At 38.4% G+C, this 15,864-nt stretch overlaps 1 protein-coding gene and 1 pseudogene across 3 annotated transcripts in view; one reads left to right on the top strand and one right to left on the bottom strand.

The window, feature by feature from the left end:
• The window catches only part of ANKRD46 (ankyrin repeat domain 46), a 32,549-nt gene that overhangs the window by 716 nt on the left and 15,969 nt on the right, over nt 1-15,864 (top strand). For 2 of the 3 annotated variants that reach the window (XM_070477321.1, XM_070477322.1), the window contains exon 2: nt 11,941-12,066. The exons of the other annotated variant lie outside the window; for it this stretch is intronic. In XM_070477321.1, the coding sequence (XP_070333422.1) occupies nt 12,064-12,066 (3 nt within the window). In that variant the 5' untranslated portion in view covers nt 11,941-12,063. The remainder of the gene's footprint in view (nt 1-11,940; nt 12,067-15,864) is intronic. 3 annotated transcript variants of the gene reach the window in all.
• Nucleotides 433-1,466, bottom strand: LOC139038484 (histone-lysine N-methyltransferase SETMAR-like; annotated as a pseudogene).

Below are 15,864 nucleotides of genomic sequence, written 5' to 3' on the forward strand. Positions count from 1 at the left end.
AATACATCATTTAATAGCATCACTTCTCATTCTAAAGAATGGTACCTAGGAGCGTAAAGAGCTCGGATAGTGGGGTGGGAATTATAGTAAGAGCAGGCTTCAATGCTTACTATATGTTACTGTGCTGGATGCTTTAAGTCGTATTGTGTCTATATTTAATCCTTGTAGCAACAGCAGTGGGTACCATTTCCATATTACAGATAAGGAAACCGAGGCACAGAGTCTAAATTAACTTGTCCAAGGTCAAACAGCTAGTAAAGGATTTGAACCTCATCTCCTTACTCCAGTGTTCCTGCTTGTTACCTATACAAACCTATTCCATAAGACTTTTGTTTACTTATCAATTTGACTTGTAATAGGTTGGTACAAAAATAATTGCAATTTTGGACCATGAATTTTAAATCATTGTAACTAGGCGCCAGCACATCGTTATTAATCAAAATAGAAACCATTACAATCAACATATTTTTGCCAATGAGATATAAGTTTGTTTATTCCTATAGCGTAAAAGTACGTACTTTGGGATTCCATGAACTCTTGGGAAGCATTTTCTGCCTCCTGCTGGTTGTGGATGCGTTTTGCCTGCAAAAAGTTGTCAAGATGCTTAAAGAAGGGGTAGTCACTTGGCGAGAGGTCATGTGAATACGGCAGATGAGGCAAAACTTCACAGCCCAATTTGTTCAACTTTTGAAGTGTTGGTTGTGTGACATGTGGTGGGGCGTTGTCATGGAGAAGAACCGGGCCCTTTCTGTTGACCAGTGGCAGCTTCAGGTGTAGTTTTTGGTGCATCTCATCGGTTTGTTGAGCATGCTTCTCAGATGTCATGGTTTCGCCGGGATTCAGAAAGCTGTAGTGAATCAGACCTGCAGCAGACCACCGGACAGTGGCCATGACCTTTTTTTGGTGCAGGTTTGGTTTTGGGAAGTGCTTTGGAGCTGCTTCTCAGTCCAGCCACAGAGCTGGTTGTCACTGGTTGTCATATACAGTTGACTTTTCATTGCATGTCACAAGCCAATTGAGAAATAGTTCATTGTTGTTGAATAAGAGCAGATGACACTTCAGAATGATGATTTTTTTGATCTGTGGTCAGCTTGTGAGGCACCCACTTACTGAGCTTTTTCACCTTTCCAATTTGCTTCAAATGCCAAACAACTGTAAAATGGTCAACGTTGAGTCCTTTGACAACTTCTCGTGTGCTGGTAAGAAGATCAGCTTTGATAATGACTCTCAGTTGGTCGTTGGCCACTTCCGATGGCCACCCATTATGCCCCTCATCTTTAAGGCTCTCATCTCCCTTTGCAAAATTTCTTGAACAGCCACTGCACATACGTAGTTATTAGAAGTTCCTGGTCTAAATACCTTGTTGATGTTGCGAGTTGTCTCCCTGCTTCTTTATGACCCATTTTGAACTTGAATAAAAAAAGAAAAATCGCTCAAATTTGCATTTTGGCTAATGTCATTTCCATAGTTTAAAATAAATGTAAAATAAACAAGTAATAAGTCATTAGCAAAAAACATAAAGCAAGAAATGCATGTTAAAATGATGTATAACATAACCACATTTATTTAAAAATGTATTCCAGTATCATATAGCCAATTTCAACAGTGTAAAATTGCAGTTACTTTCACACCAACCTAATAGCTTGAACTGATTTCCCCAAGGTTTAATTTTCATGGCTGAATGTAAGTATCCTGTACCAACTCCTTTTTAGCTTTAAAGGGAGTTTAATTAGAAAAATGTTTGCTTATTAAGGAGTATGGTGATAATAAAGTTAAGCATGGACTGGGGCTCTCACACTCTGATACAGTTTGATTTGAAGTAGGGTTTATTTGGTTGTTAATAAGCTTCATTACTTTTCATCATTGTTTGCATTTTGATACCATCTTTAGTGAATTCACTTTGTCTTTGTAATATTATGACAGTAGTGCTAAAGGGGAATGAAAGATTTGTCCATGTGATGAAGAACCCACCTGCCAATGCAGGAGACATAAGAGACGCGAGTTCAACCCCTGGGTCGGGAAGAGCCCCTGGAGTAGGCCATGGCAACCCACTCCAGTATTTTTGCCTGAAGAATCCCATGGACAGAGGAGCCTGGCAGGCTCCATAGGGTCCATAGGGTTGCAAAGAGTCAGACATGACTGAAATGACTTAGCACGCAAATTAATATTTTAGAGGATGTAGGGAAGACATTTGAAAGACTGTAGTAAAGAGGAATTAAGGAATTTGGGATGTGTTATTTAGAGCAAATTGTATTACTTACTACATGGAAGAGAAAGGCATTTCCAGTTCCTGTAAAGTGGTATTTCCCATTGTGGAAAGAAGCTGGATACTATAGTGTGCTAAATCACTTAGCCTTATCAGGATTTAAGAGTTTGCATATTCAGCACTCCTGTAGCATGTGTATCCGGAGTGCCTCCCAGAGCCAGGCGTGGTTCTGATCCCTGGAGATGCAAGAGGAACTATACAAAACACAATTCTTGCCCTCCTGGGGCTAACATTACACTGGGGAAAGGTGGGGCTGGGGATGATAAATAAAATACTTTTTAAAAATTAAAATCTATCCAGTCAGGTGGTCATAATTGCTTAGAAGAAAAATGAAGCAGTGAAGGTGGATAGGGAGATCCAGGGAAGGAGCAGAAGCAGTTTTGAAATAAGGAACAGCCTCATAGAGAAGGCTCTTGAGTAAAACCTGAAGGGGTCGGAGACAGCCTTGCAGCTTATAGGGGTCCGGTGCACCAGGCAAGGGCACAGGCCCCGAAACCGCCAGGCTTGTTGGGGGACCAGCGGGTTCGGGCAGAGGAAGGGAGAGCTAGGTAAGGTCTCGAGCTCGTCCATCCCGGTGAAGACCGTGGCCTTTCCCCTGAGTGAGCAGGGCGGTGGTTGAAAGAGGAGTGGGGGGGCCTGACTTAACAGAGGTCAAGGATCACTCTGGCACCTGTGTTCAGAACGGATAGTGGGAGCAAGGATGGAAGCAGGGAGCCCAGTTAGGTTGGGTCAGTATCCAAATGAGAGATGATGGAGTTTAGACCCAAGTGGTAGCAATAGTATAGTAAGAAGCTGTCGTTCTCTAGGTATGGCTGACGGGATTTGCCGATGGATTGGATGTGGAGTATGAGAGTAGAAGAGGGAAGGATGATGCAAGGCCTTTGGCCTAAGCTAGTGGAGGGATGAAGTTGCCCTTTACTGCCATGGGGGAGACATGAGGATGAGAGAGATGGGGAGGTTGGTGGAGCAGGAATCAAGTTCAGTTTTAGACTTGTCAGGTTTGAGATGCCTGCTGAGGTGATGTTTTATGAGACTGGAGTTGAATGGAAAGGTCCCAACTCAAAATAGAAATTTAGGAATCATTAGCAAATAGGTAGTATTTCAGGCCTTGAGATTATATGGGATCTCATCTAAAGAAGTGAGGATTGAGCTCTGGGACTTTCTTTGCATGTTCAGAGTTTGGAACCACAAAGGAGACTGAGAAGAAGCTTTTGATTTGACACATCACAAGATGAGGACTATGAAATGAACATTGGACTTAGCAATGGGACGATCACTGGTGTTGATGCAAGATTACTCTAAGAAGAGTGGGAGAGAAAATCTGATTGGTGTGGTTTGAAGAGAGAATCGAGGGAAAGGGATTGGAGTTGGCAAGTATGGACAGCTTTTTAGAGGCGGTTAGCTGTAAACTCTTATTTGAAAGCACTGCAGTTGTCCTCACAGTAAATAATTTTATTTCTAGCTCCACCTATTTAGCAGTCAGACTTGGATCACTTTATCAATGATTGGTGGAAGTAAAGTAGCTATACTACTATACTGAAGATGATAATGTATTATTAACCTCCAAAACCCACACGCACAAGAGCTTGTCCTTTTTACATAATTCATTTCAGAGCTCATAAAAGCCCTTTGGTGAAAGATATTCCTTTCACCAAATAAGATGTCACTTATTTTTGTTCTTACCTCAGATTAAAATAAACTTAAAGGTGCTACAAACTGCATCAAAACAAAATACATGCTCAAGAAAGTTGAAAACCAAGATTTATTTTGAAATATGCTTTTTATCTCAACATGTGTTTAGGTTCTTGTTTGTGCCCTCAGTAAATTAATGCCCAAATACAAAATAATCTGCAAGGTATACAGTATATACCAGATTTACACCATCTTTTCTGTGGATATAAACTCTTTCCATGGTCTTGTGTTGTGCCTTTTCCATAGCAAGTTCAGCTGACAGTTGCATAGTAAAGGTTTAAGGTGATTAAATTATTTTGAAGTTTAGGATTATATCTACTGATTTTTTTAACCCATTAGTTTTATCTGGAAGACGATGTGTCCTTCAGTCTACAGATGGAAATCTTTTTTTAATTTGAGGGAAGTACTTTCTTAAGTTTGTCTTTTTTTGTTTTCTCATTTTCCCCCCTCTGGCAGTTTTTCATGGGTTGGCTCTGTTCTCTAGTTGTCATAATCATTTCACATGTCCTTGTACACTTTTCTTTTGCAGAGTTTCTTAAGTTAGGCCTTTCCATCACCGGTTTGATTTTTTGTAACATTTGTTATGTTCTTTACTGCTCACAGGGGCATCCCTGGTGGCTCAACGGTAAAGAATCTGCCTGCTATGTGGGAGACTGGGGTTCATTCCCTGGGTTGGGAAGTTTCCCCTGGAGAAGGGAATGGAAACCCACTCCTATATTCTTGCCTGGAGAAACCCACGGACAGAGGAGCCTAGCAGACCGCAGTCCATGGGGTTGCAAAGAGTCATACACAACTGAGTGACTAACACTTTCTCTGCTTACAATTTGAATTTAAAATTTTCTTTTATGTTTTTATCTAATTCATAGTCTTTTTTTAATCCCAGTTTCCATATGGTGCTTTTTTCCCCCCATAACCTGAGTTCTTAATTTTTTTTTATATTCCTAAGCCAGATTTTTTTTCTTTTTTTTTCATTTCTTGTAAATATTTTTCTCTGTGTAGAGCTAATGAACCTCTTCTCTTAAGCTGCAGGTTTTTTTTATTAACTATTCATCCTTTAAAAATGGAAGAACTTTTGAGATTGTCACTATAGAAATGTCATACCAAATTTGTTCCATACCGTTCTACTAAAGACTTTTTCTAGATTTCTTACAAGGAAAATTAATGAGAATTAGATTTTGTAAAGGATTGTATTGTGGTGTTTGAAAAAGATTTACCTATTTAAAATTATTTTCAGTATTATTAGAACTTAAATTTATGGTTTATATCTTTGTAATAAAATCCCATTTTCCAAACCAGCCTACAGACATAAGAATGATCAACTTACATCTTATGCATAAAGTATATTTAATATATAAGTAAAATCAGTGACAAAGGAATAGCTAATTTCCAAATTAAATAGATGCTTGTTCCTTTTTCCAGCTTCATTGAAATATTATTGACAAATAAAAATTGTATGTAGTGTTTATGCAGTCTGATTTTTTTTAAAGGCGTACGGTGTTATGATTTAATATTTTCATAAATTTGAAATGATTGCCCCAGTCAAGTTACAATTAATACATCCATCACCTCACATAGTTACCTTTGTGTGCATATGTAATGAGAACACAAGATCTGCTCAGCAAATTTCAAGTACACAATACATATACTATTGTGTATAATCATCCTGCTGAACATTAGCTCCATGTCATGAGTGAAAGTTTGTACCCTTTGACCAACACCTTCCCATTTCCCTCTCCCTCAGCCCCTGGCAGCCTCCCTTCTGCTCTCTGGTTCTGTTAGTTTGACTTTTTTAGATTCCACATCACATGTAAGTGAGATCATTCAGTATTTGTCTTTCTCTTTCTAACTTATTTCTCTTTGTGTGGTGTCATCCAGGTTCATTCATGTTGTCACAAATGGCAGGATTTCCTCCTTTTTGTGGCTGAATAATATTTCATCGTGTAATATATATACCACATCTTTCTCGTCCATTCCTCTCTCAGTGGACATGTAGGCTGTTTCCATATCTTGGTTATTGTGAATAATGCTGCAGTGGACATGCCGGTATCTCTTGGAGATAGGATTTCATTTCCTTTGTATATATACCCAGAATTCTAGAACTTGAAGGAGTGTAGGACTTGGAGAAGAACTTGTTCTTTTTTAAGTGCTGTTCAGTTTTTCTAGACCTCTTTGTTCACTGCAGTATTTAGTAACCTTATATAATTTAGCTTTTGATTTGCCAATAACTATTAGAGAAAGAAAACAGTTCTAGACTAAAATATGTTCAATAAAGATAGGCATACACCCATTTGATTAAAAAAAAAATTTGATGATTTTTTTGTTCCCAGCTCTTGGTCACGTAGCCGTAAACACACATATGCCAGAGAAATACTGATGCTTCTGTGTATTCACAGAACTATCCAATAAGCAGTACTTTTGACAGATTTATGCAATTGAATACGATCAATTAAAAGATATGTGCACATTGTTTTTAGGGATGGTGCCAAGTCATTCAGAAGCAAATGCAAGAACACACATGATTTATTTAGCTATTTTTTCAACATTAGGTCTTCATTAAATTCCTCTGCTATATTTTACTTTAAAAAAGTCTTGGTTGTGGCATGCAGGATCTTTAGTTGTGGCATGTAGCATCTAGCTTCCCAAGCAGGGATCGAACCCAGGCCTCCCAAATTGGGAGCACAGAGTCCTAACCTCTGGACTACGGGGGAAGTCCCTGTTTTACTTTTTAACCTAAGTGTAGTAAAACTAGCTAAGAAACCTGTATTTTCGCTTATGGTATCTTTTTTTCTTTAGTCTAAGTTAAAAAAATTTTTTTTAATGTCCTGGGTGTGGCATTGTCAGAACGGTTTATGCATTCTAACTTTGGTGGCATTTTTAGCCCTAGTATGTTTTTTTCCAAGAGCCAGATGGCACTGATTCTTTCATTTAAATCTCTTCCTGCCACTTCCCCATTTGGGGCTGTGTTTGCCTCTTGGTTGTTTTTCTTAAAAACAGAACAAAAACTGGTATTGTCTGTGTTTTCCCCACAGTGAGCTTATTTTTATCTCATCTATTCAGATTATCTGTTCAACTTGTGCTTCAAGTTATCTCCTTGGTGAGCGCCTAGAATTTACCCAGCTTCAGTCTGCTTCCTGCCTGCTGTGCTATTTATTCTATTTTAAAATGGTATTTCTTAGACCTTAGTTAATTCAGCTTCTTGAAGAGAGTTAGATGTCATTGCTCCCACCCTTCATTTGATCTTTGTCTTTTGCTGAAACATGTAAGACAAGCAGCGTTTTTCCCTTCGTAGAAAGCAGTGGCAGAAGCACACAGCAATAGGAATCAAGTGGTGATGACTACTTTAGGTTCAAGGAAGGTGTAGAGGACGTGTTAGTCGCTCAGTCGTGTCTGACTCTTTGTGATCCCCCAGACTGTAGCCTGCCAGGCTCCTCTGTCCATGGAGTTCTCCAGGCAAGAATACCGGAGTAGGTTGCCATTCCCTTCTCCAGGGGATCTTCCCGACCCCGGGATTGAACCCTGGTCTCCTACATTGCAGGCAGATTCTTTTCCCTCTGATCTACCAAGGAAGTAAGACTTTAGGTTCTGTATCATTTAAATATTTGGTTGTAACGGAAAACCTAATTTAAACTGTCAATAGAAAAGGGAATTTACTGATGCCTGTATTTGAAAAGTCCGTAGTTAGTATGAGCTTCGTGTGAGGTTTAGTCAAGGTCTGGCTCTGTTTCCCCGTGTGCTTCCATCCCCAGCACCCCACCTTTCCTTTTATCTGTTTCTCCCTCTGTCCCTTCTGAAATCCGTGTCAAAATGACTAAAGCAGTTTTAGATGTTCAGTTTACACCTTATTATCAGAAAAAAAGAATATATCACTTTAATATATATCACAGTAAGTAAAGGGTCTTACTGGACTGAAGTATGTCTGCTTCTAAAGAAAACCGCTGCATAAGAACCTGGGGTAGAGGACAGGGGACTCTGCTTAATGCTCTGCAGTGACCTGTATGGGGAAAGAGTCTAAAACAGAGTGATATATGAACAGCTGATCACTGTGCTGTAACATTGTATTAATAAATCAACTACACTTCAATACAAATTAATTAAAAAACAATAAACCACCACGGCTAGAAGAATGTACCGTGTTACGTGTTGCATGGCTTGGAGTCAGAGCTTATTTCCTCAGAACACACTCTCGGACAGCCAGGAGTGATAGTGCTGGGACCATGGGACAGTTTTTCTGACCTTTTCATACCTCTTTGGTATGAACGGTAGGCAGCCACTTGTGTTCACCACAGTGGCACTGGGCCTCCAAGGGGATGAAAGGCACAGTTAGCTTTGGCCAGTTTGTAAGATCGTCAACCTTTATGAGACCTGGTTCTGAACTCATTGTCGGTGGCAAGTTGGAGGCAGCTGTGTGGAGGAGTAAGCATGTGGGAGGAGGAATGGAGAACAAAAACAAACCCTTCTCCCAAAATAAGCTTAGAGCAAAAATTCCAAAATGAATGAGAAAAGATCCAGTGTCAAGAAAAATCCATCCAGCAATGTTGCATTGGAACACAAACTCAGCCCTAGTGTAAGTAACTAGGAAACTATCCAACAAAGTTATTTTTCCTTTTTCATTGAAGTATGATTGTTTTAAATGTTTTGATTTAAGAGGTACAGCGTAGCAGTTCAGTATTTTTGCAAATTATATTCCATTACAGGTTATTACAGGATAATGGCTATAGTTCCCTCTTCATACAGTATATGCTTGTTGCTCCACCAAAGACTTTCAATTGTCCTTATGCTCAAGTAGAGAAAGCACTTGCATTTATTAAAAATGTTAAATTATGAAACAAAAAATAACAAGAGCAGATGGAGATGACAAAATTAGAACTCTTAGAAGTGAAAAAGTACAGTAGTTAAGGGTTTTTTTTGTTTTTGATGTATGATAAACTTAGACTCAATCCAGCCAGAGATGATAAATCAATTAGAAGATAGTGCTGAGAACTGTACCTAGAAGCTACAGCCTAGAAAAGTTTTTTTTTTTTTTTAAAGAAAAGCATAAATTGAGTTTCCAACATATATCTAGTAGGAAGATATGATCGAAAAGCAGTAGTTGAAGAGGTAAGTGAGAATTCCCCAGAATTCAAGAGGCTGTGGTCCTTAGATTATAAATGATAAAAACTCAGAATTCCAAGCAGGATAAATAAATCCTCCTAAATAAATCCCAGTGAAACTGTTAACATTAAGGATAAAGTGAAAGTTTTTAAACCAAAGAAAAAAAAAGACTTACGCAACAATTAGGCTAAAGCAGATGTCTTCTTGCAATAATAGATGCCAAGAAGCAGTGGAATGATAGCCTCAAAATGCTGAGGAAAAGTAACTGGCAGCTACAGCCTTGTAATCACATGAACTAGTATTCAAGAATAAAGTAAAAATAAAGCCACTGTCAGAAGACTGAAAGAATGTACTACTTATAGATCCTCACTAAAACAATTGAAGGATGAACTTCAACCAGCAGAGTGAGGCATGGAATTTTTTTTAAAAAGAGTGGTCTGATTGATAAAATGTTGATAATTTAGTTAACCATTCTTTAAAAAAATTTTTTTAAGATAAAATCTATAGACAACAATCATGAAATGGAATGGTCTTGAGACCTTAGTCACTGACCACTCTTTCCCGTGTTGGTCACAATGACCTGGTAGGTCTTTGGGCAGTCTATAAAAATAGTTCCACAGGAAAGTGGTACAGAGTTTTGCCAGCCTCTATTCCTGTTTCTGAAAGATGCCATAGGCTCTGAGTACGCAGATGTAATCTGAGCCAACTCCCAGCTCTGCCGTTTCGCTAGGAGAGGCTGCGTGGGGGCCGGTCTCGGTCAGAAAGAGGATTGCTGTGACTCATTGTCCACTTGGAATTACTGTTCCACTACAGAAGCTACCAGGACTGTTGACTCCATCCTGCTTTATAGTCCTGGCATTTCCTACCTCCTGCTCCACGGCTTAGGTTCCTAAGTGGCAGCACAAGGCAAGCTCCAGCCAGAAAATAAAACTTCTGCTTGTAATCCTGTACTTAATTTATCCTCCTAAGCTGGGTTAAAAAAAAAAAACCTAGTGGGAAAAAATTCCATATTCCTCTTTCGAAACTAGAGCCATTTCTAAGCATGTAACTCGCTACTTTCTTGGGGTATCAAAGATGTGTCCCCAGAGTAGATTACCCACAGTCCGAAGGAGAGACAGCAGGGAAAGAACCAAAGGCTCCCTTTAAAGCCTTAGACACTCAACTCTCTTACTAAAACTCTGCACTTTCTTCCTACGTATTAGTCACAGAGATGGGGTGGGGGAGATTCACCGCTCCTCAAGGCCTGGGCCATGGCTAGTGGAGGGCCTTGGTGAGGGCTCTGGAGCCCTCAGGGTGTAGCTCCCAGTCTGTTCCCTGAGCCCTCCAGCTCACCTGCTGGGTGAGCTCTGGGGCCTCCAGCAGAAGGCCTGAATCTGCCTCTTACCTCACTCTCCACCTGACGACCACCACACCATCGACCCTGGGCTGAATTGCTTCCCTCATGGTGCCTCATTGACAGCTACTTGTGAGCAGGGTCCACTGTGGTGCTGACCAGACCTCTCTTGGGTTGTGTAGCTTAGGGAGTGTCCTACTCTGCCCTTTGTCACTAGAATGGGTGTTTTATATTAAGGATGCCACATACACTAGCTTCCATCTAGCACATAATTCAGAGCATAAATGGGAGCAGGTTATAGGAGAACTGTGAAAACCTGTTACACTGAAGATGTACCTTGTATTTCTCCCATAGATCATGGATAAGGCTAGAACCCTAGAGGTGAGGGTTGACATGCAAAGTTACAGCCTCTCTGGTTCTCAGTATCGTCTATAAACCTGGGAGCTTGGGTTAGATAATCTGTTAGGTCATCCTAGATCATCCTTCAGCTATAAACGTTTCACAGGAATACTCCTAAGAACTCAGTCTTTTGCTCTCAGATGATTTGAGGTGAAGTCTGGTTAAATTTTGTGTACTATTTAGAAAATAAACAATAATTTACAAAAAGTTATAATTCCTATATTTTAAAATAACACCAAATAAATAAGAATGTCATTTTTGTAGCACTTTAACAATTCTATGTATATGAAGTCTGATATCAGAGGGGGGCTTAATGAGGTTTAGGTTTTTTAAAAGGCCTGGAATCATATTTATGCTGTTTATTTGCCTAGTAAGCTCTTCTCCCCTCTCCTACCCTGGCTGCTTTGCCTGGCTTATGGGATCTTAGTTCCTCCACAGGACCAGGGACAGAACCAGGCCCTTGGCAGTGAAAACACCAAGATCCAACCACTGGACCGCCAGGGGATTCCCCTTCCTGCCTCCCTCCTCCCTTTCTTTTCCTTCCTTCCCTTTCTTTCTTTTCTTTCTTCTTTGAGGTGTAATTGACACACATTATATCAGGTAAGCTTTTCTTTTCTAAGGAAAATTGAAGTTCATCCCAATTCTGAACAGTTTCAAAATTAGTAAGAATGACAATAAGTGACTGAAATGAGACAAAGGTAAACCAGAGGCCCTCATTCTGGCTATATACCAGTCCTGCTGCTGCTGCTACCAGATGCTCACGTTGCTTTTTGAAGCCCAGGTGGGCCACAAGGTGGCACCATTAGGTCATATAAGTAAAATACGGCGGTAGCTAGGAAAAAACTTTTTTTAAAAAATCAAATAACCTTATTGCAAAAGTAATATAATACACTTCACATTGATCTCCCAGTACTAATTTCATGTCTTTATTTTATTATTACACATTGAAAATTGGAAATTTCAGTGGGAAGAAGTCCCTTGCTAAGAATTTTTAACATGGTAAACACAGTAAAAATTTTTAGAAAATACTAAAATGCATCAGAATAAAATATCTAAGATAATATTCTCTTTGTGAAAAATTTAATTTTTATCTACATTAAGTCAATATTTTTCTGAAATTTGAATTGTAACTAAAAAACATTTTTTTTGGCTGTACCAGGCAGCATGTGAGCTCTCAGTTCTGGAACCAGGGATTAAACCCACATCCCCTGCATTGGGAGCATAGAGTCTCAACCACTGAGCTGCCAGGGAAGTCCCACTGAATTTTAATAATTTAAAAATAATGGTAAGTAATATAAATATTTCAGGATATTTATTTTAGAAATTCTTGTTTGGTTTCTTGTGATTTTCTGATGGAGAAATAAAAGGCGAGTATTTTCTCACTATCCCATTGAGTCCAGGAACATAGTTACTTCCTGTAAGTGGAAAACACTTCCAAATATTTTAATTTTTCTTACTCTTAAAAAAATTTAGTGTGAGATGATTGCAAAGAGTTTATCAGAATGATATGTGCTAGATTGACACTTCTTGTCAAGTAAGAAACATTTCCAGATATTTATTGTTTTGCCACAGTTTAAAAAGTTTGCTTTTAGTGAAATGATTCTAAAAGTTACTTCAGAGTGTGTGGGCTAGACAAATGTTTCCTTTTATATAAACTTTGATGAAAAGATTTGCTAAAAACTAATTCATTATATTTGTTTTCTTATGAAAACAAACTTAGGGACTTAGTTTTTTCACCTATAAAAGTGAGAATAATGATATCGGTAGTACTTACCATATAGGTCTTTTTTCATGAGGACTCAGTTATTACTAGAAAAATACTTAAACAGTGCCTGGAGTATAATACTTGATAAATGTTAAACATGTTGCTAAGCAGTTGTTTGCAGAGTAATAGCAAACATACAAATAATTTTGCCCTTTCTATTATAAATAATAATCATAACATAATAAATATTTATAAACCTAAATTCTTTGTTCCCTAAGAATATCACCTAAGTAATACCTGATTAGCCCACTTTTAATTATTATCAATATATGAGCTTATGCACAATGTACTGGCCTTTCTTAAAGTAGCATTCTCTAATTCACACATTTGAAATTAACCTCTCCTTTACTGCAGTAAAAGATTTTTAATAATGTAGTAATTGATAACTTGGCATTGAAGAAATCACAAAATTAAAAAATTTTAGACAGCTAAATTCAACTTGGGAATACCATAAAATGTGTGTGTATGCTCCACAAATTTAAATATAAACTAAAATTATATCTGTGGTGAGTCCAGCTCTATCTAAAAAGTACTTTTTTGAACTTCTATTAATCATTTTGAGCCTTGGAAGTAAAATTCAGAAGGCTCTACTTTTAAACTTCCTCCTTTAAGTATTCTTCATGGCTCTGAAATAGCCTGAAATGATGTGTGCATGCTAAGTTGCTTCATTTTGACTGTTTGTGACTCTATGAACTGGAGCCTGCCAGGCTCCTCTGTCCATGGGATTCTCCAGTCAAGAATACTGGAGTTTGTTGCCATGCCCTCCTCCAGGGGATCTTCCCAACCCAGGGCAGGGATCAAACCGGAGTCTCGTGCATTGCAGGCAGACTAAAAAGCAGAGATCTCACTTTGCCAACAAAGGTCTGCATAGTCACAGCTGTGGTTTTTCCAGTACTCGTGTACAGATGTGAGTTGGACCATAAAGAAGGCTGTGCACCAAAGGATTGATGCTTTTGATCCATGCTGTTGAAGACTCTTCAGAGTCCCTTGGACTGCAAGGAGATTAAACCAGTCAATCCTAAAAGGAAATCAACCTTGAATATTCTTTGGGAGGACTGATGCTGAGGCTGAAGCTCCAATACTGTGGCCATCTGATGGAAAGAGCTGACTCATTGGAAAAGAGTCAGCTGATGCTGGGAAAGATTGAGGGCAGGAGAAGGGGGCGGCAGAGGATGAGATGGTTAGAAAGCATCACTGACTAAATGGACATGAATTTGAACAGACTCCAGGAGAGAGTGAAGGACAGAGGGGCCTGGCAGGCTATGACTTCCATGTGACTTCCATGCTGTCACAAGGAAGTGTATCCGACTTAGCGACTGAACAGCAGCAGCAAAAGGACCCTAAGTCTAACTTGGTTTAAGGTGAACTGTAAATAAGAATCTTGGAAGTTTTATAATGAGCAAAGCAAGCCTTGCATTAAGATTGCTATCACAGTAAAACCATTTGCCAGTAAGAAATGAAGCTGGTTCCATAGCCTTTCATTATAGTGAGGTTCATCTGTGTCACATTTTTTAAATACATTGCCTAAAAACTTATTGTGATAGTCAAATTTTGTCCAAAAGTATTATTTAAAAGTTCTCTTAGACTATCTTCATTTTGACTGATTTACAGTGTCAGTGAATTTGAATCTGTGTAATAATTGGAAGACTGTAGGGCGGATTCTTTTTTAGTATGCTAGGAAATTCAATAATAAAATTATGGTACATCCAAACAATAGAATATAACTATTAAAAATAATGTAGAAGACTGATAGCATGAAAGCATGTTCACAATATAATAAATTTAAAAGTTTAACATTAGTATGTATAGTATGAATTAAACATTCATTCATATAGAGAAAAAAGCTGTGAGACTGTAACATCAAAATATCAATGATAGTTACTTCTAGTTGTTAGGATTATGGTAACTTACTTTCTTCTCTTTGTTCATGTTTATTTTCTTAAGAATTTAACAATGAACTATAGAACTAGTCATAAGAAAAAATGTTACTTCAAAATCCTGTTATAGTGAACTTAATTGAGTGTACATTCAGCAAAGAATTACTGGATTCCCGCATGTCTGGGTTTCAAGAAACCATGTGCCAGGCACTGTGTAATATGCCAGGATACACAGACAGGTCAGACCCGGTTTTGTCTTCTTAGAGGCATGGTCAGTCGGGAATTTTAAAAACAATTGTAAACAAGCAACAAAGCTTTGTATAAACCATTTTCTCCTGATTATCTTGATAATTGTATAGAAGCTGCATGGCATTTTGTAAATCTTATAGACTAAATTTGAAATCCACTCTGACACTTAATAATAAACTTAGACACGTTAAATTTTCTAAGTCTTGGAAATTATCAAGACCACTCTATTAGAGAAATATGGAGTTTCCAAGGGGAACTCAGTGGTAAAGGATGCCTCTGCAATGCAGGTTTAATCCCTGAATCAGGAAGAACCCCTGGTGAAGGAAATGGCAACACACTCCAGTATTCTTGCCTGGGAAATCCCACGGACAGAGGAGCCTGCTGGGCTGTAGTCCATGGGGTCACAAAAGAGTCGGACGTGACTTAGCGACTAAACAACAACATTAGAGAAATATAGCTGCTGAAGATAAACAGACGGAGAAATATATTCCTTGTGTTTTAGGAAAGAGTTTAAAGGACTGCTCACAGCTCACTTTCTTTACACGGGGCTTGTTATCCCCTCGTCTAATGTCTGCGGATCCGTGCATTGCTTAGGTTCTAAGAAAGGTAATTTTAAAGTGCAAGCAGTTAGGATTTAGTAAATTCATTGGGCATTCTTGTTTTATGGTTCTTTGAGATCATTTTATGTTTTAAAAACAACAGTATCCTTCTAAAAGGGTAAGAATAACCAGGTGTGGTATAGTGAATCCAGATTTGGGGGTTCCATTTACTGAATGTCATTCCCAGTTTTAGTACTTGCCCTTGACATTAGAAAATGCAGGCAATAAGATCTGATAGCACATCTCTTCTGCTATTTTTCCTTGAATTTTGTTGAGTGTTTGGTACTTTGATCTCTGATCAAAGTTGCTTGTGTAGGCATAAGGCTGTCAGTCCATTTGAACCAAGAATGTAGCATTTGGTCTTGCCTTTCCCAGTGACTTTTCAAAATGAAAAATAAATCAATACATTATGTATGGTTGGTGATATTGGATATAGAAGACCAATTTAAGGTTGTGGTATAGTAAATATATGTTAAAATAGAGCATGTTTTCTTCACTATTTATTAACCATCAAGAATACTTAAAGCTGTTGAGACTGACCTAAAATTAATGTAAAATAAAACTATAAAATATAAAAGAAAAAGAGTATTAAC

This window comes from Odocoileus virginianus, chromosome 15 (assembly GCF_023699985.2).
Source record: "Odocoileus virginianus isolate 20LAN1187 ecotype Illinois chromosome 15, Ovbor_1.2, whole genome shotgun sequence".
Lineage (NCBI taxonomy): Eukaryota > Metazoa > Chordata > Mammalia > Artiodactyla > Cervidae > Odocoileus > Odocoileus virginianus.